The sequence below is a fragment of the Lampetra planeri genome, chromosome 12 (assembly GCF_965212315.1).
Source record: "Lampetra planeri chromosome 12, kcLamPlan1.2.h2, whole genome shotgun sequence".
In the NCBI taxonomy this organism is placed as follows: domain Eukaryota; kingdom Metazoa; phylum Chordata; class Hyperoartia; order Petromyzontiformes; family Petromyzontidae; genus Lampetra; species Lampetra planeri.
The window spans coordinates 13,476,899-13,500,966 of NC_136118.1; the positions used below are offsets into that span (position 1 = coordinate 13,476,899).

Genomic DNA, 24,068 nt, shown 5'->3' on the forward strand with positions numbered 1-24,068 from the left:
GGTGGGCGGGGCGGCGGTGGGCGGGGCGGCGGTGGGCGGGGCGATCGCTGTCACCTCGGATCTGAAGGGAGGAGACGGACGCGCAGGCACCACGCGCAGCAGACCTCGGGGGCCGCAGACGCTGGGACGACACAGACGCAGGGACAGAGACACAGATACTAGGACACAGAGACAGAGACGGACAATGGCGAGGCGGGTGCTCGTGTACGGCGGGCGAGGCGCTCTGGGCGCGGAGTGCGTGAAGATCTTCAAGGCGAGGCAATGGGTGAGGAGATCAACAACAACAACAGCAGCAGCAGCACGCCGACTGATGTGTGGCCCTCCCTGGGGTTTGCTGCTCGCGGACAGGAACTTGCCCCTAGCAGTGTGTTGAGGCTTTACGGGGGATCTTTGTCTCTGTGCGACCTGTGGAGGGAGCCGGAGTGGAACGTCGGGGACGGTCCTGGGCCCTCCCCTAGGTCGACTCGGCCTCAAACGAGTACCTGGTGCGCTGTGTAAACTTCGCAGCACTTGGGAGACAAAGGCGGCCGGGTGTGGTGCTGGCCATCAACCCGGGTTGGATTTTCGCCCCCCCTCATTAATATATTTTATATTAATATTTTTGGTAATTTTATATTAATATGTTAAGATATTTTATATTAATAAATGTGGACTCGAGTCATGTGACTTGGACTCGAGTCAGACTCGAGTCATGAATTTGATGACTTGCGACTCGACTTGGACTTGCATAACAATGACTTTGTCCCACCTCTGTTAATAATATATCAATATATATTGTATATTAATAAAATATTAATGTTTTTATTTTTAACCCTTCGGCTCGGCCAACATTCGTAATTTAGGACGGCTGCCTGCTTGCGTTGTGGCCGAAACGTCGTGAAAATTGTATTTTATTATGTTTTATTTTTATTATTTTATTATTTCCCTTCTACGTGACTTTACCGAAAGAACCAAGAAGATTCGTAATTTAATTCGAATTGTAGCAGGCGCGGTGATGTTTGACTTCCTGCCGTGCCTGCTTCTTCCATTCCCTACTTAATAGGGGCTCGCAAACTCCACTTACCGGGTGGAGTTTGATTTACATTCACCGTATACTGTATATTTTTTTTTACAATATTACCTTTTAGAACATTAAATAGGGGTCACAAGACATCTAGACCACGTCTGTACAATGGTAGAATGTGTTGCTGCATTTGCTTACGGTGGTTTTGGATTGCGTGTCTCCTATTTTACAGAGGTTGTGCCTCCTCCACATGGGGCCAGGATTGTTTAGTGTGTGTGTGTGTTCTCCCGGTGTTATTCCGGTCGTGGTGTTAGCAGTGTCAAGAGATGAGGCGTCATTGCACAGGCAGTGCCGCATCACATTCTTGGATCTTTCGGTAAAGTCACGTAGAAGGGAAATAATAAAATAATAAAAATAAAACATTTTATTATTTCCCTTCTACGTGACTTTACCGAAAGATCCAAGAATATGAATCCCTGCAGTCACGAAAGCTTTAAATCGAAAAGTGCCGCATCACTTCTGTGGTAGAGGATGGCTGTGTGCGGAAGGAGATAATATCACAGAAATGTATCTGAACACCTTTCAAATGACTTCCTTAAGCCACATATGGAACAAGGAAAATTGATTTCCCTTGTATATGCACTTGCTGCAGACAAATATTCGTACTTGGGTAGTTAAACCGAAATATTAATATAAAAAAATTCACTTCTGAAATTTGGACAAAATGAGTGCAAATTCCTATTTCATGTGTGGCGTTTTTGTGCCATTATTGGTGACCAGGCTAAGACCATCGACTTGCAACACTAAAAATCCAGTTTGGTCACAGGTGGCTGAAGCCTGGGTTTTTAACCGAATATCTTGGCATCATGAGCTCATTTCTGTGGCCCCCTGATCCGTCTGGCAACCTCAAGTTTACTTCTCTGCAGGCGAGTCACCATTCTCACTGTCTGTCCCTCCTCTGCAGTGGGTGGCATCTGTTGACCTGGTGGCCAATGATGCTGCGGACGCCAACGTTTTGGTCAAGCCCAGCGACTCCTTAGCTGAGCAAGCCGAGCAGGTACACTTCATGTGCACGGTAAAGTCACCCTATGGGGGAGGCCCAGAGTGTTGTCAGATAGCAATCACCACTGATGTCATTGGCCTGCGATTCAGGTCACCAGGATTGAAGCGCAGTGCACGAACCTCTACACGACGACACCCCATACCCAGGCAGTCACGTACTCTCACTCCCGTGCACGGTTTTAAATCCCATGGTAGAAACTTATGAGAAACGGTCATTCACACAAAACTTCACGAGACTGCCCATGTGAGTCTCTTTATCGGCGGAATGAACGACGCATTATTTGTCACTGTGTCCCGTGGTTGTGAAGCGCCCTGCTGGGAATTACTGGCAATTTAATGAAAACCCCATGAGCCTTACTACAACAAAGCCCCTTCTCACAATGTGGTAGAAACTGCAGCGACCAGGGGCAAAGGTCTTTCCTCCAATCCAGTTATCTATCCTCACTACACACCCCCTCTGCTGCCTTCCATCCCATCATCCTCTCGCGCGTCCACCCACTGCAGGGGCCAATAGAAACGCACAGCGGCAATTTGGGCCTGGAGTTTGCCAATAAACACATTGATTTTGTAAAGCAACACACCAAGGCGTGCATTGTTCACTGCGCACGGCGGGGATCAGATTGAGATGGAGCAATCTGTGCAGGCTGAGACAAAGCACTGTGATGCAAGTGCAGCACTGGGCTGACAAGTATTATGTGTCGCATTGCTTATTTAAATTGACGATTAATACGATAGCTTACGAACACTATAATTGCATTCCGCGGCACTCTAAACGTATATGCGTGCGTTCAACAACACGCGCCGAGGTGAATGATGTCACGTGGCTTGATGGGAAATAGCCACAATGCGATATACACTTCACCGAAGCATATACGTGCCTATCAACTGCAACCTGATATGTGTGCGTCTGAGATTTTGTAAATCTGCCTATTTCTATTGGCTGCAATCTCCCCATCGACGCCCCTATGATGCCCCTAGCTTGCACAACCTCCGCTTTTAGCAGGCACTGGGAATTAATTTTAATTTCATTTTTTTACCTACGTGACTTTACCGAAAGAACTAAGAGTATGAATCCTTGCAGTCACGAAAGCTTCAAATCTAGAAAGGCACTGGGAAGTCCATGAGTATTAAAAATGCCACTGTTCTCTCAAGAGCGTCGGTGCTAGAGGGCTCCTGCAACTGCTGTTGTCGGCGCTTCCCATTGAGTCACGCAGACTGCTGACACCAGTGCGATATGAATCCCACACGGGGTCGTAGCCCACGACAGACTGACGGAGCTGCGTGTCATGTGTCTCCTCTGCGTGGCGGACCATGTGCTGGTACTTTAAAACTGTAGCCATGTGTTGTGCAGGCTTTGTATTCAACAACAATGTTTAGACATGTATGTGGAAACATGCATAGGGTTGTATCAGGGCAATTTTTTTCATTCTGCAGGGGTAAAAAATACTAAAAGGAAATTCACCAAACATCCAAAGCTGGGCTTCCATGAAAAGAGTCAGGAGGGCGTGTGGCACAGTTTGGCGCCAGCTATCATCGAGTGCGGTCATATCGCTACAGTTCTCTGCGTTGCGTACAATATCTTTAAAACAGCGGCACTATGCCTCTAAATAAAATTAACACTAACCGCTTGCGCGTTCCGAGATTCAGCGGTGAACGGGACCCACCCTGCAACTTGCAGACGTCTAGGAATGGGAAAAGGGTTAACATCTACTTACTAACAGACCTTGCCCCGATGATAAGCGGGGGGTGGCTGTGTGTTTGCTGTTTTGTTCAGCTGGATATAGGGGGCTAAACGAGCGCAGCACGGGACTAGAGAAGAGATGGAGTGATGTGGTCTAAGAAGATATGGAGCTGAGTGGGCTTGCCAATAACTGGTACCAGTGGTGTCAAGATCTGCTTCTGTGGAGGAGGCTCATGAAGGACGCTACTACTGGGCAGTTGGAGGCAGACGCCCTCCAGCAACAATGGAGGGCAGAGGAGCGACGCTAGCTGGGCGGCTAAAACACATACAAGTTGGTGTAGTAGAGGACACAGATGGTGCATCGGCCAGTCAGCTCAGTCAGTCAACCCATGGCACCTGGGTCTGTCCTGTGACCTACCAGTGGGCGGTCGACACTTCACGTGGCCTTAAAGTGCATATAGCCTAGCACAAGCACCGCGGTGACATCATGACGATTGTGTGCTGCCTGTGTGTGTGCCGTCTGTGCGAGCACTGCAGGTGGCAGGTGAGGTGGCCGTTCTGCTGGGAGATAACAAACTCGACGCTCTGCTCTGTGTGGCTGGGGGCTGGGCTGGGGGAAGTGCCAAGTCCAAGGGTAGATGCGACAACACCACCACACTGATCTCTAAACTCTAACCTTGTAGCCCAGATCATAATTGCCCTGTGCGCCTTTTATTAAATTTGATAACATCGTAGTGTTTTTCCCTGTTCATCATCGGTACTGGGGTGGCACTCACCTCATTGGTAGTCACATGTAGTTGAAATTCCCCATTCCCGTGGTAGAGTATAGTTTATCCATATTATTACCACTGTTAACCTCTCACACAATGGTACTAAACGTATCAGCTTTCGAAGGATGAATGTGTGATATGAAATCTCTTATGGAGATGAGTGATTTGTCACATAACCGTGCAGCCAGACATTTGTTTTATTTGGTGTCCTCAAATACATCTGACAATTAAATGTTTTTACCCAAGAAAATTTCCCTGCATCTTTCAACTCACAATAGGAAACTAAGCTAGCAGCATTCAAATCGTGAGTTAAGCATTGTTTGTGCAAATTGGTTAAATGAGGCTGCATAGCCACTAACCCTTTTATCCATCTGATGACCCCTGTTAACTTCCTTGCCCGCACCTCTGATCAGCACGGTTGGCTACGTACGGTGCGAAATAAATCCAATGTACATACATACAATGGCACTAAATTCATCAACCCTGTAACACTTCCCTTCACGTTTCCCCGTGTCTGTGTCACTGTCCAGCGATGGCTAAGAACACGGAGCTGATGTTGAAGCAGAGTGTGTGGACGTCGACCATTGCCGCCCAGCTCGCGGCTACGCACCTGGGGGAATCCGGGCTCCTTCAGCTCACAGGAGCCAGCGCCTCCCTGGGACCTACGTCTGGCACGAGCGCACAAGCACACACACAAAAACAAAGACACGCGCACACACACACAAAGACTCCCCATATAGCCTTAACAGACTGTTGGGGCAAGTGCTGTTAGCAACCACCTATGAAGGTAGGTACAGTGCACAAGGGGGTGGGTGGCCATCACCACGCACGGCCGTCTTTGTCCCGCTATTGGCGATGTTTACACGCTGCACCAAGTAATCACTTAAGGCTGAATTATCCCAAGAGAGTTCCAGGACAAGTTCAGACACCACTTGCTATTGGTTATCAGGTTCTTCACGGCCGCTTTATAACAGCTGCTTTAAAATCACCTCAACACAAGTTCTAATCCTGGCAAAACACCACACGAGTGAAATTAGGAATTCTGGACCTAGCCTGGATCTCCTTTAGTTCCACTTAGCTCTCATTGAGTACCTGGTGCTGTAATCAATTTCAGGAACAGGCATGGTGCATGGACGTGGTGTTTGTCACGTCACCCTGCCCTGCTTTTTGCCTCCCCTAATAGGCACTCGCTTTCAGCACTTGGCCAGGCAAGCAATGACACGTAATTTGTATGCATGTGTAACGTAGATGGTGTTCGTTTGTGCGCCTGTTTGTGAAGTGGTGTGCGTGTCCGTGTAATATATGTGAAGTTGAGTGTGTGAAGGATACATTTGTATATTTTTGTTTTTGTCTGCATGTGTACACTTGGTGCATTGCGTGTATAATATATTGTGCGTGTGTGCTGTACTTACAGGTATGATGGGCTATGGGCTGGCAAAGGCGGCCGTACATCAGTTGACCACCAGCCTGGCGGCCGACGGAAGCGGCCTTCCTGCCGGGGCCTCCGTGCTGGCCATACTCCCGTACGCATAAACACGCACGCATACACATGAATCCACGCATGACACACAAATACGTGCGTCCACACTCTCAAGGCATGCACACACAGACATAGATAGACATTCGAGTAAACAAAAGTGCTCGTATGCCGCAGGCACTTATGCATGCGGACAAACACGCACACACATACAGATGTGGCACTCAGAAACTCGCACGCACTCAAGCACACACAAACCCCTGCATGCGGACACACGAAATACAAACACATGCACACATACATACAGACACACGTGCACAGACATAGCCTAAACGCACGTTTCTATGTGCACCCATGAACACAGACACCACTCACAGCATGTCAGTGGCGGCGACGACATTCTAAGAGTGCCGTGTGTGTGTGTACAATCCCTCCCGTCCCGATCGCAGGGTTACCCTGGACACGCCAATGAACAGGAAGTCCATGCCCAACGCCGACACGGGCACGTGGACCCCGCTGGGCTTCGTGGCCGAGTGAGTGGCATGGCTCGGGTGCCAGGGGAAGCCCCTGGGCTGGGGGGTGCAGCGGGGTGCTCGCTGGGGCTGTGTGACTGACCGTGGTGTTTGCGGGGGTCGCCTGTGGCCTGTGGCGTGTGGAGTACGAAACCCATTGAGCCCAACTGTTGGAGGCAGTCTTTGGGTTGAGGGCCAATCGAGCACAATTTGACACGAGTCCCATTGGAGTGAATGCCTTACCTTTTAGTAACATTTTATACATTTGGACTTTACACATCGTGGTATGAAAAATATTTGTTTAATAAGCCACTTTTGACTGAATGCAACATATACTTCTTTCATTCTTAGATTCCAAAGAACACAGGATGAGATGTTACTATCCTTTGTGCAAGCACTTCCAAGAGTTAATGAACAGTGAGCCTGGTGAAATTTGGGGAGCGCATCGTCAGTAGTGACCCTTTGGTTCCTAGGGTGTTTCGGCCTTTCATACTATACACCCTCCCCAAAGGCGGCCAGCGACAGGGTGATCAATCCTATGCTTGCGTCCCATTCCCAATTAGTCATAGGAGTTGCCTTGTTGTTGATAGCCAACATCCCATGGGACTATGCATGGCAGGGGCGTCCTCCTCCCTGAGTCAAGCATTGTTGACTGCATACCTCCTGGCCCTCTCACTTTGGGGCCCAGCTGGGGTCTTTCCTCTTCATCCAGACCCACTGACTGCTGCCTTCTGCCGCCTCCAATACAGCTCTGATTGCCGAACGCTGGCTCTGGCCCTTAATTCCCAGGTCTCTAAGCAGTCTGGTTGTAGATGTTGCCACAAAACCTCTGCAGCCCACCTCCACTGGTCGGACTTCTGTGTTCCAGCCATGATGCCGTGCTTCGGCAGCTAGATCGGCATAGCGCAGATGTTTTCGCTCATAAGCCTCATCTACTGAGTCCTCCCAGGGTACTGTGAGCTCAATGATGAAGACCTTCAAATACATTGTTACATTTTCTAAATAATGTCCCATACAATACACATGTATAATTTGCAACCGGGTGTGGATGGCAGATGCCTTTTCCAGTATTTTGTTGGCAAACGTTGGTGGATCATGGGGGATTTGCGAGCCTCTTAAACAAGTGGTTCTGGAAGGTGGCCGGGAGATGGAAAATACAGAAAGTTGGTCAGCGTGAAACTTTGTTCTGACTGTGGAGTGTTGTCTCCTCAAACTAAACTCTTGCTAAAAAGGGACATTGAAAATAGCCCGTTGCACGACCCACGAAAACTAGCCTCTTATACATTTATGGGTAAACAAACATTATAAACGTGACAAATATTTTTTAAATAACACGTAAATGTCCCCTTAGGGATGCGTTTTTGTATGTATGTGTTTTGAATTTATTTTGCACCGTATGTAGCCAATCGTGCTAATCGGAGGTACGGGAAAGCACGTAGCGTTTGCTAGAATCAGTTGTCCGTGCAGTCTGTAAGGCCAAATGGGGGGTGGGATCTGTCTGTTTGTGTGCAGGACACTGCTGAAGTGGGCTGGTGGGGAGGGGCGGCCTGCGTCGGGGAGCCTGGTGCAGCTGCTGACCGAGTCTGGAAATACGCAGCTGCTAACAGTACAGCGCTGAATGCACACAGACACCAAGACACACTTACACCGGGACACACAAACCGACACATTCACACGTGGAGAAAAATGCACGCATCCACTCGCACACACAACTGCGTCCAACTCAGCCTCACAAGAACCAAAGTTATCGTGACCCTAATGACCCCACCAATGACCTAACACTGTACGTCACGGCCCAGTGCACATGCGAAACACATGACTGTGTACAAACCACTGGATAACCCATGACTGGCGTCAAAGTGTACAGTTTTGATGTGACCTTGTCGAACATGTGATTAAGCGATTGAAATGTGATGCTTTTTGTGAGATGTATTTTGAACAATAAATGTCGCAAAACAGTTCAATACTTTTAATCTACCTTTTTGCATCCGCACACACAAGGTATAACTTGTTAATCTTTATTATGAAATTTTACAAACTAAAAGTGCCTGTACATAATTGCTCATTTGTTTTTAAAAATGCATAAAAGCTGATCAGACTGCCCAACAAAGCACATGCTCACTTTGTGGTGATAACCTGGCCATACAGGCAAGTATGCTGCTGCAATCTGAGGTAGACGAAAGGTTTTCAGGAAACACTTCATTCACGTACAGACAAGTAGGATGGCTCGTTCTGGACAGTTCATCTCACAACTTGTCTACAAATTAAATAACGAGCCGTCTTGTAAACCTCAACTTCAAAACGATCTCAGACAACACAAACCGAGTCCTCTATTTGTCCGTCAGTTTCAGCTCACCGTTCAAGAGCTGTCGTCGCGCGTAAACTCATGTAAACAGATGGACGCAGATGTCATGTGCAAACCGCCTTTGCTCCTGGCTGGCAGAAATACAAGCAGTTTCTGCGTTCCACAACATTTTTCCTGATTTATCAACACCGCCCAACCTCGCTTACTAAGTGACAAGATTACATCCTTCTTGCCGAAGACGGTCAATACTTAACTTAGGTGTTTTGCACTGCATATGTTACAGTTCTCTAACTTGTTTGCAAGAGACAGGTGACCAAGAACTGAGATGGCAGGGGGAGGTGTGCCCCGCACTTCGCACACCCAGCCACCAGACATAGATCGTTAACGACGGGTTTTAACTGTCATTAGAGTTCTCAACTTAATCAGAAGGTTGAGGGTTAAATTCTAACTGTGATTTGACTTGGCACATTTCATCCAGGGCTATAAAGCATTGATGTGGGAATTTTAACAGTGATTTGTGGGAAGTTACAGTTATCTATCGATAAACCAACCACATCACTGGAATGTAGAATTTCCACCGTGGACTTAGAGCCACCAACAAGACCACCCGACACTTATTTTAGCAGGAAGACGCTGATTTTATATAAAAATGAATCTTGATTTGACCCTTGACTGGGATTTCAACTCTTCTGTTTGATGGTGAAGTACTCTGACAACAGCACTATCCGTGCAGATTCCAATGGTATATGTATAAAATACAGTCTTCCAAGAGAACACATCCTCGAGTTAAAACTGAAATGCATCACTCGTAATTAAGCGTAACAGTTGATTACAGTAATTGCCTGTCTGCACCGGCATCTCAAACACTTAGTGCATTATATATATATTAAAAAAGCCTTCGCTTTTGCTGCAGAATTTTAACAATTCATCAAGAGTCCCGTAAGTTTGCAATTCTTATACCCAGGCCAAGTTGAGTTATGCCAGAAGCACTGAGCTTTGCTGGAGTGTTGGCAAATGGACATGCTGGGTATGACCAGTGTGCGCAGTAAATCCAAGGCACACCAGCACATCAGCACCGTGCCGCCGTTAGCTGTTCTCAGAATCTTCTCTCTGCAGCCAGTTGTTGAGGGAACCCTGCGGGGGAGGCAGACTTTATATTACTAAGAGTTTTTAATTACTTGGTTGAGAAAAAAATCCGTGTAAGTGTTGAATTGTGTTTGTTGCTGATGTGTTACAACATAATGCCCCATGTTGCTTCAGAGTATGCGTGATTTAAACACTTCCAATGCACAGTGGCTGGTACGGGTTGTGTTTTTACCATATTTTTTACCATAATGTGCACACCCTTATGACCTTCATGTAACAGATGCCTCACAAATTCAAACTATAAGCATATCATTTATCCACTTATACTAGCAGCACACATCCTTTTAATCCGAGCGACTATCCCTCCCTCAGTCTGTGGAGTGATCTTGCAAATAACAGTAATTTAACAAGTCCGCGTCTGCTGATAAGACCCATAATGTCAAGACTGGTCCAGAGTTTGCTTGCTTAAACATACGATTCTGGATAATATTGGTTTGCACTTACATTATTTGTCGTATCTACAGGTGGAGACGTAGAACAAAGTTCTCGTACATCTTTCCACCCTAAGTCTGGTCAGTTGCCAGATGTGCGCACCCTCCGACTCTGGCTAATTGCCTTGTGTGCCTATCCACAAAGGCACCCGGGTGCCCAGGGCACATACCCACCTGCGTGAGTGGCGCCTCCCGCCGCAGCGCGGCGTAGAAACGCAGCACGTCCGGGTCGGCCCGCACCACGCAGGGGTCAAAGTCCACGACCCTCAAGCCCTGGAGCGAGCGGGCGCGCGATAGCGCCACGTACGCCTGACCGCACTCGAACACGCGACCCAGGCACACCTCCACACAGTCCAGAGACATGCCCTGAGGACAAGATCCACCACACCTCATAAACAACAGGGAAAAGTGCTGTCGGAGAACATTCTAATGCCGGCACAAGTGGGAGGTGTGCCCAGCACCACTCTCTCTTGGACACCATTGTTCCTGAGATGCAAATGGACATGTTTTATGGGTGTGTTTATGTATAAGTGCCTCTTTGTCTTTGTGTGCGTTTCGTAGATCTCAACATGTTTCTGTCTTTGTGCATGTCTGCATGTCACTGTATCTGCGTGTTTCTCTGCATGTCTCCATGTACATGTTTGTGCGTGTGTCTGTCTGCATGTCTGCATCTGTCTCTGTGTCTGCATGTCCGTGTCTGTATCTCCGTGCGTGTCTGCTCGCCTGGCTCTTGTGAATAGAGATGGCCCAGGCCAGACGCAGAGGCAGCTGCTTGCGGGTGATCACGTTTCCTCCCCCGGCACGCACCACCCAGCGCTCCGCTTGCACCGCCTGCACCACGCCACATGCGAACCGCACCAGTGGCAGGCCTGCACGACACAAAACACCCCACATACAAACAGGCACACACAACAACCGCCATTCGGCACTAAGTGGCGGTGTCGTCACCACGGCGCTTGTGCCAGGCTATGTGCACTTAAAGTGTACACAAACATCCCCCGTATAGCCTTAACAGACTGTAGGGGCAAGTGCTGTTAGCGAGCACCTATGAAGGCCGGTAAAGTGTACACACACACATATACACGTACGTACACAAACTCGCACGTACAGATACACAACAGTGCACTGGCACAAACACACCACACAGATAAATGAAGACAAACACGTTGCATATGCAGACATTGCATACCTGTGAGTGTAAGTGTGTATGTCTGCATGGGTGGATACGGATAAAACCTTTTACTGGTGGCACACCACAGGAAGGGGAGTATAGTCAAGGATATAACGTATGGAAAAATAATAGGGCAGAGGAAAGGAAGAGAGAAGAGAAGTGGGAAAGGAATGGAACAACGGGATAAAGGGTCACAAGAGAGAGGAGGATGGGGAAGAAAAGGCTACAGAAGGGCTTCAACAATGCACAGAGCAGCGGCTATTTTTCCAGGGGGCGAGGAATTCAGAGTGGGGGTGGCTACACAAGTCACGTGAATGCAAGCTTGAACTAATTTAGATATGTAGATGTATGTTGAACTTCTTTCACGCCCTACATAGTCAGCTGTGCTAATCGAAGGTGCGGGATGCGCATGAATGCATGAGCATGCGACTGTATGGGTGCGCGCACCGCATTTCTCAGTGCTGAAGTCCGTGACAACCCCACGTGCGCCGTTCACCAGACCCCTCTGCACGTCCAGGTTCTTTGTCAGCATCACCTGCGGGTGCAGTGGCACTCGTGTCACACGTGGACACGCACACAACTAAACACGACCTCGCGATGTCAACGCGGCACACTGTCACACACGACAACAACCCAATCGCAGACATACAAGCGTATCCACCTTCACGCAACGTAACACAACGTCACATCCACACAACTGTATATACAATGACACGCACACTACCATAAACGAGCAACCACAGTAGCACACCGTGTCGGTGAACCTCAGTGTCTCTATACAACGCAGGCCCTCACCTGTGCACCCTTGCGCAGCTGCAGGGAGGCTTCGACAGGACACATGGCATCCAGGGCTTTTGCCTGACTGGGGTCGCTGTCCAGTGCATCAAACATGCGCGTCTCACCTGAGACAAACAGAACCACGTGGCAACAATCGCCGCCAGTCACCTCTGACGCAATCAGGAATTTGAGCCTCCGCCACTGATGAAAGTGAACACAAACCCAGGGGTCTGTGGTAGAGTGCTCCAACTACTGTGCCGCTGCTCCCCATCCCACACAAAGACAAAGCTCACCCGTGTAGCCTTTGATAGACTGATGGGGCAGGTGTTGCTAGCGAGTACCTATTAAGGCCGGCATGGCACACAAGATGGTAGGTGAGGCCAGTATCACACCCGGCCATCTTGTCTGTCTCACCAGTGCTGATGTTTACACTGCCCCAGGTACTCATTTAAGGCTGAGTCGACCTTGGGGAAAGACCCAGGACAAGTTTAGAAATAATCCACTGATGTTCGATCTGGCTGGGAATTAAACTCTGCTGGACAGGTTTGTCACGCAGTGTGCTAACCACTGCGCCACCGCTCCAGCCAACCTAGGCCATTGGGTTTGTGGCTCAGTGCATGGATCAGTGCACCGCGGCTCCGTACCCCCCCGCCCCCCCAACTCGTACCCTCGCAAAAGCATTCACAATCGTACCGGGCAACTTGGCCAGCTGACAAGTATTGATGAGCTGCACATCGTCGCGATGAGTGCACAACCTCGTCGCCAGGATCCCGTCCTTCTCGATCGCGTTGTTTTTCGTGGCAACGAGGCACCGCGTGACCTCGTCCGTGCACCTGGACGATCCACACGCGCGTACGAGGCGCTGCACATGCATGTAGCGGTGCGTGTAGCGGTGCGTAGCGGTGCGTGTAGCGGTGCGGTGAGCAGTGGAGTGGTGTGCCGCGCTTGCCACGCTGTGCGAGCCCCACCTGCCAGTCCGCACCATCTGCAGCACCCGAATGAAAGCCTGGTCCTTTTGACGACGCACCTGGGTCAGCTCCATCGCCAGATGCACGCACCGCCGCCAGCTTTTGGCCTGCACGTATGCAAGCACGAACGGACCTACAGTGTTTGGTATTGCATTCACTACACGAGTTGTTCAATAAATGTTAATGATGGAATACAATTCTTGCAGGAACCGCCAGCTCTAAATTTATATTCAAAATGTTCCACCAATGTCAAGAAAGTGAGAAATGTCCTTTCATGTAGGATTGCATCGCATTGTATCAGCGAACGGCCCCTGTGTGACTTAATTACCGGCTGCCACTTGGCGAATGAGGTCAGGAATAAAACCGATAATGTATGTTGAACTTCTTTCGCACCGTACGTCACCAACTGTGCTAATCGGAGGTGTGGGAACTGGCGTGCCAACTACTACACCACCACTTCCCACACACACACAGAGGTATTTGCACACGTACATGCGCACACTGGTACGTGCGTACACACACCTGGAAACTGAAGGTGCGCTTGACAGTGCGGTCTCGTGATACAGGCGGCAACTGCAGAAAGTCTCCGCTCAGCACCAGCTGTATCCCTCCAAACGGCTCGTCACGACCTCGCACCGCCCTGACACCGCCGTCACACACACCACACACCGTGTGTCATGCAGAGAGCATTACACACCACACCTGCAGCTTGTTACACACGCATATCACACCATGCTTCCATCACACACCATGTATATATACACAGTGCACACATCACACACCATGTACACATCAAACCATGTATACACCACACACAGACACCATTTAAACACCATACATAAACCATGTACACCACAAACATTGCCCACCACCATGTATTATACATCATGTACACATTACACACCATATAAACACTACACACAACGTGGACTATGTATACATCATTTACACAATGCATTCGCCATGCATATAATCTGCATGTATAGCACAGCAATAGATAACACCTGAATAGTCACATAGACTGTCCAAGTGCAGTTAAGCAAGCACCTATTCACGCAAAAATAGTGTGGACTGCACCGTGCCCATCCGATTCCGGTGTGCGAACATCAGCACTGGGGAAGCATTAACTCGTTTAAGGTTGGATCAGCTTCAGGGTGGCCCAGAATCGGTTCAGATAACACTCGCCACTGACGTTATCCACGACCAAGGAATCGAACTCGGGTCACCGAGTGCACAACACCACTGCTCCCCGTGCAAACACGCACACGCTCAGCTGCCCCTTCGTAGTTCACCCCTTCGCACACTGGCGACTGCCCGCGCGTGCGCCTCACGTAAGCGTGTCCCACTCGAGTCGCGCGCGCACGCCCTACCGCGCCACCGCCTCCATCTTGTCGAAGAAGTCCGCGGACACCATGGACACCTCGTCGATGATGAGGGTGTGGCAGGATCGCCAGCGCTGCAGCACGCCCGGTCGCCTGGCCATGGTCACGCACTGCTCCAGTGGCCCCACTCCCGAGCCCATGCCTAGGCAGACAGATACCTCATTTCCACGGTACAACCGAGAACCGCCTGCCTGGCACAGCTCCGGAGGTGCCAGGTTGTTTTTCCAACTGCAGAAGCCGAGCCGCTGACATCATCACACGCAATTAGTCGTGACACGAGTAGATGACCCTGTCCTGATAGTGGACTGACTTGTGTCACAATGAATGCGTAATTAGCCCCGCCCCTGGCTCTGCTTGGCCCCGAGCCAGATTGAGATGTCTCGCGAGGACACTTTATCTGATGTGAAACTACCGGTTCTGGCTCCTTATGACTCGATTATGGCTCACAGCCAGTAGGGAAAAAAAGAGATGAGATGGCGTGCTGAAATCAGTTCGTGTGCAGTTGCTTGGTGGATTATTCCATCGTAGGATCGTGTCGTCTATGATAATATGCACTCACACGGTCAATGGCTCTCACCGGCAAAGGCGTGCAATGTCATGCCTCCGATGTGACAGGCAGCCACACCGGTGCTCGCGGTGGCGATGGTACTGAGAGGCGGCAGGGTCCCCATGATCCGACGCAGTAGAAACGACTTTCCAGTGCCTGACACATGCACATAGACACGCGATTAGACACACGACTCGCACAACCTGTGGAAGGCTCATGATCGCTCCTTCCCCTTTGTTCCTACATTGTAGACACCATTGCCTCGCTGCAATCCTTGGTATCCAACCACTCCAATGCCCATCTAAGTAGCTTGTCCTCCACCTTCATGCTCCAGCAGTCTTCTGTGCCTCATGCTATCAATAGGTATCAAGAGTAATGCACATGCATTGCTGGGTTTAAAACTGGGGCAGCCTCACATGACCAAACCAGGTTCTCAAGTCTCGCGAATGCCTGGTTAGAAGTATTAAATGTGTCACTTAATCAGGGATAGCTGAATTCTTATGAATAATATATAGCTCTTATAAGTAATTGTACTTACATGAAAAATAACACTGAAAATGTCACAACGTAAAATTTTGTTTGCTATGGCCTGGCAAAAAGTGCTTTGCATGATGCACGATCAGCACCTCCGATTAACACGGTTGGCTACGTACGATGTTTTCGAATTTCAACATACATACATGCAGCACCCAGTGGCTTGGCATTGTGAAACAGCGTGGCATTCCTTGGTGTGGAATGGTGTTGGATCGTGCCACACAATGAAGACCAACCACACACTGCAGTGCAAGAGACACGATGCACTTTCCACACTTCATATCTTTGTGTATACGTGCAGTATTAGTGCCGCGTTGTTACCGGCGCTCCCTGTGAAGAAGATGTTCTTCCTGGCCAGGACTGCTTCCAGCACGGCCCTCTGCTCTTGCGAGAGGCTCACCGAACCACCACGTCCTACGCGTGCCACCCTCAGCAGGTCTGGCAGGTTATCTGACGCTCCTGCGATGCTGCAGTCTCTCAGAGGTTTCTTGGGGGTCTGGAAATAAAATAAAAACAAGACATCGTTACATCACACAAGGTGCACACCGATAATGGTCACTCCCGTGAGAAATCTTGACATTCATTTTTACACACCTGCATTTTCTGCGAGCTTGCCATTTATCCAACCTTAGCTCTGGACACCACCAGTATTACACCCGTACATTGTTCACACCCAAGGTCAAAGAAAATGCGCTATCTCCCAAATTTATTTTAAAGCCTATGACTCTGTGCTTGACCCACTGTAACCACGTATGCGATGAACTAATGTAACACTGATAATGTTCTTTTACACATCCCATCATAGGGACCTAGGAATGATGCATTTATGTATTGAGAGCTGTTAATTTTTATCGATTTAGTTATGGGTAACTTCATACGTATCCACGAGGCAATGCTGTGCTCAGCTATCAATCAGAAGGTTCGAAGTTCAAGCCATAGTTGGACGTTGACTCGGACCACCATTCCTCAGTGGTCAATTCACTAATTCCTGAATTTTATTTTAATTGGTTATTATAATCACTATATCAACTATTTATAAATCAATTGAAAACTGTAAGTCATGTTTTCCCCCCTCTATTTGCAAGGCACTACACTGTAAATTGCAGCTATAATTATTGAATAACTCATGCTCTGTGCTCTCTGGTCTGAAGAATGGTCATGATTTGAAATATTACCTCATTACAATATATATTTCTGTTTCATATCTCTTTGTACTGTTTGCCTTTTGGTATTCTCTGGTCTAACATATTGAGACAAGGCCATAAAGAAGGATTGTCAGTTTCAATGCATGTTGTGTGAATGTTTTACCACAAGCTCGTGTGGTTAATGCAGACTGAATGTCGTTGCAATGGGTATCTATTTAGTGTTTGAACATCGTAACACACTCCTGTATTATTTCCGGAAAGGGTAAAGTCTTTCATGATCATTTCTGCTATAATGTAGTGATGTAAATGGAGTCACTATGGCGTTAGCACCGGGCTACTGTCACAGGAGTGGAGCTGTGTGTCTTGGGCCTCTCTCGGGCACCAGAGTGGGTATGCCATGGAAGGGGGCCCTAGGGGGCTTAGTCCTGGTGACAGCGAGAGAGAGGTCGAGTGAGGACATGACAGTCTGGGTGACCCCGAGAGGGCACGTGACCAGAAGAGGTGGCAAGGGGGGCCAAAAGGATTGGAAAGGGACACGTGATGTAGGGGCCGGAGTCTTCAGGAAGGATCCAGAAAGGGGCATGGCCAAGGGCGGTGCCTGGCCACGTCACGGCCCATAAAGGCCGAGTGCCGAGCCCCGATCCGGGCTGTTCTCTGGAATCAACCTTCGGCGCTAAGTCTCTTCGATCTTCGGTCTCCGCTCGGCATCGTGGGTCAGTCAGGATGTTACCGACTGACCCGGTTATGTAATTACCCTGTTTGGGTCTAGTTAGCGTGTGTACGTTTATGTAGTTAGCCCTGTTGGGGCTTGTAATAAACGTTTTGTCTCCAAGTCAAGTGTGTGCCTCCGTGAAGAACACGACAATAAGACGAAAGGGGATGGAAGCTTTTTGTTCACGTGCGCTTGTACACCACAGCTAACGTTGTCGATTAATAAAAAAAAAACAATTGTAACAATTCCTCTCCTTCTCCTTACCGACTCGACGTGCCCGTGGGGGCTGCGTGCTCTCTTGCTCGCCGTCCCGGCAACTCCTCGCCCAACGTTCCCGTCCGGACGGGCGGCCAGGGGCTGCCTCGCCCCAAGCGGGGCTCCTCCTACTCCTCCGCTGCCGCCCCCCGAGCTGCCGCCGCCGCCCGCTTGCGCGAGCCGTGCCTTCTCGCGGGCCGCCTGCAGGTCGCGTGCCGACAGGGGGCTTACGGTGACGAAGGAGCGGGGTGCTTCTGACAGGAGTCGCTTGCGGTCGGTGCCAACGCTGGACACTCCACTGGGTGGATGAAGGAGGTCAGAGGAGTCCGTAGAGTTAGTGGCGGAAAGGAGAGTTCAGGCATTGCGTGAATGCTTTCATTTTATTTATAAAGATATTTTAATAAAATGAATGCAATGAAAAAATGCAATGGTAAAAAAAAGATGAATGCAATGGTAAAAATTATACATTTTAAATACACACGAAAAATATAGTTCACTTTTGAAACGTACATTTTGTTTGTAAAATAGAGCAATAATTTAACGTAGTTTTGTTTCATCTCATTGGGCACATGCAGATGCCATTCTAATTCTAATTTAGAAAAAAAATAGATATTCTAAGATTATCGTTTAGTTAATATGCATTTTTCTATGTGCAGTTCATACCAACAGGTTCAAATCAGGTGAAGGTGTATTCATTCACTTATTTATTGTTCGTGAGTACCATTAATAGTGGGGTGCACATGTTGCTTATCTAGTGGAACCAATTACCCCGTACAACCTCTCCCAGGCACTACGACTCCGATATCCCCTGAGAGTCCTGCCAACCCTGCTGCCTGACAGCAGAGAGCTTTAAGCAACTTAGATCCCACATCACGGAACTGCCTCGGAGTGCTGGATATGTGCGTACCTCTCCGCCATGGTCTTGCCGGCAATCGTGCGTAGGAACGCCTTGAGGCGGTCGGGAGGGCAGTTTGAGAGAAGCAGCTGCGTGCTGTGATGGGGCAGCCGCAGGCCGCCCTTGCCTTCGCGCACGAAGCGTGAGTGCACCACAGCGTCACGCAGCCAGAACCGCTCCGCGCTCCGACCAGGGCACAGCACCTGTGTGCCCACACACCAGAGTCCTTGATTGCAAGGCTCACGTGGCCACTGGTGGCCTATGGTGGCCTTTAGTGCGGCCCCTGAGGTGCAGCCCCCAACAATACTCAAATGTGAAAACACCCCATCGCGCTGTCAAACACAATGGTTTGAAATGCGTGGCGGCGCTCACACTGATGATGTATTATCAGCGAAAGTGGCCCCCCTCTGAAAATAAGTGAAGAACAATCCCACACACAATACAGTGGGTGTCCTGTCTACAACGCCATCTCCAGTCAAGCTATACTCAACGAAGTGAAAGCAAAAGATCACCGTGCCTCCACATAAAAAAGTGATACATCGGCCTATTGGCTTTCCAGATCAATATTATCTGGCGAAAATTGTTGAAGGAAGCAAATTCTGAATTGATTTCAACCTTTTGGGCTTCAATAGCAATCTGGCTTGTTAAAAAAAAATACTGCTGGGCTACCAGACATTTTTGTCAAGAGCACACCATCTCATATATCCACCCTACACAACTCAATCCTTGCCAAAGGCTACCTGCCATGCAGTCTTTACGAATGTGCGACGTATACACGTGCACCTGTCAAGAGTTCAAAACGCTTCAGGAAGAAGGGTAACCAGATTATGCCGTATTCACGGAGCACACCCCCCCCCCCCCCCCCCCACGTGGCTCTGGCAACCTCAGTACCACAACCCATATCACCTGCAGCTGCAGCTCCCGCACTTCACTCCTCCCCAGCATAAGGGTCGCGTCGCGCACTGCCTTGCGTCGGACCGACTGGCCGGACTTGTCAAGCTGTTCGATGACCAAGGAGCAGCAGATCTGAGCGTCGGGCTCATCCATGCCTCCTTGAAGGACCTGGGCAGGGGAGATGGCGCAAGGAGGGTGGGGTGCATAGCAGTTGAAGCGGCACTTGCTCGTGTCAAATAGCTTTCAACTCTGCACCTGCAATTCGCACGTTGCAATACGTCACATAAGGAACATACACTGGCAGTAAGAGTACACTTTGTACGTATGAATTGTGCAAGATATATCATTAATACACACAGGACATAACTCATCAGGCATGATATATCCACTGCTGGATAAAGCCCCTCCCACCCCCACGAAATCCACGAGCTCTCACACAAACCTGGCCTAAATAATACACCTTAGCAATAAATAAAAACAATTATTTACAAAAATGGAATGGCTGCACAGCTATTGCATAAAGAAAGAACAATCATATACAGGATTCAAAAGGAGTTAGACTCGGAGCCATGCGTCTGCCATGGGTTATTCAAAGTGACATTTCCAAAAAAGGCATATGACAATGAATGGAGAAAATATGCTCAGTCTTAGATTTGCGTATGATGGTCATCACAACAGATGGAATTTAACTACATGTAAACTCTGTGGAATAAAAACATAATAAAGACGACTGCATAGATGGGCTCATGATAATTGAGCAAAAACAACGGTCACGTACAGAGAGCTCGTAAATCAGTTTAAAATATATGTCAGAGGGGCATGATTGTAAAGTAAATAAGGATATGTACATGAAGTACCTAGGTCAGTTATTGAAGGCAGACAGGGATGGAAATTATGTAAAAAAATAGGCGGACGAGAGCAGGTTGGGGTTCTTTTGCAAAACTAGAAAATGACAAGTAGCATACCAATGTACTTAAAAGAAGCAGATATTTTAATCACGGTAAATTACTTGCAATGCCGTATGGATCAGACGCAGGGCCATTGATTCATGTCACTGAAAACCCTAAAACCCGGCCAAGGAATCGTGGACGTGCATGCTTGGGGTTACAGACTCCTGTGCACGTCGTTGCCACTAGATGGGATGGGTGTACGACGGTCCAGAATGATAACGGGGCCGGCAAGCCAATGGATGCATGTGACACTTCAATGAGATTGTTGATTGTTGTATAACGAGGAGATGGAGCACTGAACTCATCTCGTGGGCGAGGAGCGAGGTGGATTGTGCATCGCAGGAGCGCTAGAGTTGGGGATGATGATGATCACCACGCAATTGCATTTCACACTTTGCCAGAGGTGTGGACTCGAGTCATGTGACTTGGACTCGAGTCAGACTCGAGTCATGAATTTGATGACTTGCGACTCGACTTGGACTTGCATAACAATGACTTTGTCCCACCTGTGAGATGTGGACTCGAGTCATGTGACTTGGACTCGAGTCAGACTCGAGTCATGAATTTGATGACTTGCGACTCGACTTGGACTTGCATAACAATGACTTTGTACCACCTCTGCACTTTGCAGGTGCAACGTGGGCGCCCACGCCAAACGAATATGCACGGTACGGTCACAACATCACGATGCACGTTTATACTATTACTCTCAGCGCAATCATGTACGTTACGTGTACACACGTGTGTATGTTGGGTATGCCGTGTATTGTACGTACTCCACAGCATTGTGTGCGGTATACGCAGTGCCTAATCTAGTGATGGGACTCACCTCTCCTCTTCACAGCGAGAGCCGGCTCCCCCCCCCCCCCCCCTCTGCATGCGCCTCTCTCAGCTGCGACAGCAGAAGCCACGTGGGAGGTAGCGCAGCGACTGGTGGCTGACAGGTCGTGTGTCATGCAGGCGGAGAGACCGGCTGGCTGGATGATTGGATGCGAGGCAGGCAGCAATCACTGGGTATCAGAGTGGTTGGGAAACAGGCAGGCTCGACGAATATCAGACAAAGAGGGTAACTATCAGTCAGACATAGTGACGAGCAGACACACAGGCAGGGTGACTAGCAGACAGGCAGACAGGGTGACTAGCAGATAGACAGGGTGACTAGCAGATAGACATGGTGACTAGCAGACAGACAGGGTGACTAACAGACAGACAGACACACAGGGTGACTATCAGACACACAGGGTGACTATCAGACAGACAGGGTGACTAACAGACAGACAGGGTGACTATCAGACACACAGGGTGACTATCAGACACACAGGGTGACTAGCAGACACACAGACATGGTGACTAGCAGACAGGGTGACTAGCAGACAGGCAGACAGGGTGACTATCAGACACACAGGGTGACTAGCAGACAGACAGACAGGGTGACTAGTAGACAGGCAGACAGGGTGACTATCAGACACACAGGGTGACTAGCAGACAGACAGACATGGTGACTAGCAGACAGACAGACAGGGTGACTAACAGACAGACAGACAGGGTGACTAGCAGACACACAGGGTGACTAACAGACAGACACACACACCGGCATTGAGCCTCAGCACCGGGCTACTGCTGCTGCAGCTGCCACCAACTTGAACAACGAGGGGACATTTAAACCAAAACTCCGCCCTTGCAGCTTGCCAGCCAATGGGAGAGCAGCGCGCTGCACGCCAAGCCAATCAGGGCGTAGCAAATTTGAAATCGCAACGGATTAAGTTGGGCGGGGTTTAGCCGCGCGCCATGCGGCGCGGCCATTGGGTGAGAGGGGCACCACGTGATCGTGGCTCCGTCACGTGCGCGATATTAAATGCTGCAACGTGACGATTATCGCGATATCGCGATGTTGTTCTCGCGACACGATATTAAATGCTACCACGTGACGATTATCGCGATGTTGTTCTCGCGACACGATATTAAATGTTACAGCGTGACGATTATCGCGATATCGCGATGTTGTTCTCGCGACACGATATTAAATGCTACCACGTGACGATTATCGCGATATCGCTTTAACTCACTACATGAACCCATTGATGTTATTGACGTTCAACGATAGGTCACTCAATATAAGGCTGTTATTTTCAGTATGTGTAAAAAAAAAAACATCAACGCATTCGTCAATAAGATAAAATACACAATCATCAGAATATGTATTTGTACTGGAGGAAACCGATCAGCTTTTTTTCATAGATGTCCGATCATACAGAATATAATCGTCGGCATTTCGAGCAACGGACCGTCATGTGCTCTGAAGAAGGGTCATTGCCCGAAACGTCGCTTATAATTACATAGCTGTCAACCCGTACGGTTTAGCCCGTATTCCTGTGCAGGGAAATTGAGTTTTCAGGTCCATGCGGCGTACAGCCGTTTCAATAGGGCAACATATTCTTTATATTCAAATATAAAACATTATTTTTATTATTTTATTATTTTCCTTCTACGTGACTTTACCGAAAGAACCAAGAATATGAATCCCTGCAGTCACGAACGCTTTAAATCAACATTTTCTTTGTCTCTGTGTTTGTGTTTTTCCCTTGTGATGGGACTTTGTAGGACGAACGTTGAGATTTATAAGGGCCACGGGGTGACCAGTAAGGTCTGACTTGGTCTGTAATAAAGTAGGGCACTGATAAGGGGTTGACTGGTATGTAATTAAAGTCGCCGACGTCACATAATTCCCATGAAGTTTAACAAATAACTAAATCTATGGATTATACAGGGTAGATTTTATCTAGAACCTTAATTATCATTCTAATCTTTAGTGATTACAGTGTTTTATAACACGGATTGAAGTAAAACATCCAATCAGCAAAGATGATCACGATAACGATATTTCGAAAAACTGACGATACGATTATCGCGGATCTTAAATGATATATCATAGGGTTGTGTAGATTTAAAATTGTTAAATGGTATACCTTTACGTATCATTTTGGTACTTATTTATAACTTTTTCTGCAAATTTTTACCATAAAAAATACCCCCGGGAACGTATACTAAATTTATATAATCAAGTAAATTGTAAAATCTGTTTCGATTTATGCTGTTTCGCCTAACGTCGCGTTTACCAGGAATGCATACCCATTGTAGAGGTCTTACTGCAGTGAACTCATATTGGAGGGTCATTTCATTCAGATTTGTCAACATTTCTATTCTCAAAGTGCACGGGCAGCCCACACGTCCTTTGAACGTAACCGTCCCTCCCTCCAAACAGCAAAACTGTTTTGTATGTATATAATGTAGTATGAAGTATGACATATAATATAACAGTAGCCGTCATTGAACGAGGGTCCCCACCTCTCTAGTACTACACAATAAAGTTTCACTCTCCTATTATAACGACTGCAAGACCACCACAATAGTATTGATACATTTCGATTTAAAGCTTTCGTGACTGCAGGGA

The 24,068-nt window shown here is 48.4% G+C and overlaps 2 protein-coding genes across 2 annotated transcripts; one reads left to right on the forward strand and one right to left on the reverse strand.

The window, feature by feature from the left end:
* The first annotated feature begins 28 nt into the window (after window positions 1-28).
* QDPR (quinoid dihydropteridine reductase) lies at window positions 29-8,469 on the forward strand. The gene is made up of 7 exons (XM_078599591.1): window positions 29-265; window positions 1,968-2,060; window positions 4,284-4,380; window positions 5,047-5,187; window positions 5,931-6,039; window positions 6,443-6,526; window positions 8,018-8,469. The coding sequence occupies exons 1-7, from the start codon at window positions 185-187 to the stop codon at window positions 8,121-8,123; spliced, it is 711 nt and encodes a 236-aa protein (XP_078455717.1). The 5' UTR covers window positions 29-184; the 3' UTR covers window positions 8,124-8,469.
* PIF1 (PIF1 5'-to-3' DNA helicase) lies at window positions 8,460-23,470 on the reverse strand. The gene is made up of 15 exons (XM_078599592.1): window positions 21,447-23,470; window positions 19,680-19,835; window positions 18,786-18,976; window positions 17,888-18,176; window positions 16,088-16,262; window positions 15,263-15,388; window positions 14,674-14,827; window positions 13,826-13,943; window positions 13,304-13,410; window positions 13,029-13,168; window positions 12,354-12,460; window positions 12,006-12,093; window positions 11,111-11,256; window positions 10,562-10,753; window positions 8,460-9,944 (listed from the first exon to the last, which is right to left on the reverse strand). The coding sequence occupies exons 2-15, from the start codon at window positions 19,818-19,820 to the stop codon at window positions 9,897-9,899; spliced, it is 2,022 nt and encodes a 673-aa protein (XP_078455718.1). The 5' UTR covers window positions 19,821-19,835; window positions 21,447-23,470; the 3' UTR covers window positions 8,460-9,896.
* Between the last annotated feature and the right edge of the window lie 598 nt (window positions 23,471-24,068).

Bases quoted from the DNA above. Each gene is read 5' to 3' on its own strand.
- QDPR (XM_078599591.1), top strand. From the start codon at position 185: ATGGCGAGGCGGGTGCTCGTGTACGGCGGGCGAGGCGCTCTGGGCGCG. The intron at 5,188-5,930 runs GCACGAGCGCAC...CTGTACTTACAG, and splicing joins CTCCCTGGGACCTACGTCTG to GTATGATGGGCTATGGGCTG. The intron at 6,040-6,442 runs GTACGCATAAAC...TCCCGATCGCAG, and splicing joins TCCGTGCTGGCCATACTCCC to GGTTACCCTGGACACGCCAA.
- PIF1 (XM_078599592.1), bottom strand. From the start codon at position 19,820: ATGGATGAGCCCGACGCTCAGATCTGCTGCTCCTTGGTCATCGAACAG. The intron at 18,177-18,785 runs GTACGCACATAT...TCATCCACCCAG, and splicing joins GGCAAGACCATGGCGGAGAG to TGGAGTGTCCAGCGTTGGCA. The intron at 10,754-11,110 runs GCGAGCAGACAC...TCTTGTCCTCAG, and splicing joins TCTCTATTCACAAGAGCCAG to GGCATGTCTCTGGACTGTGT.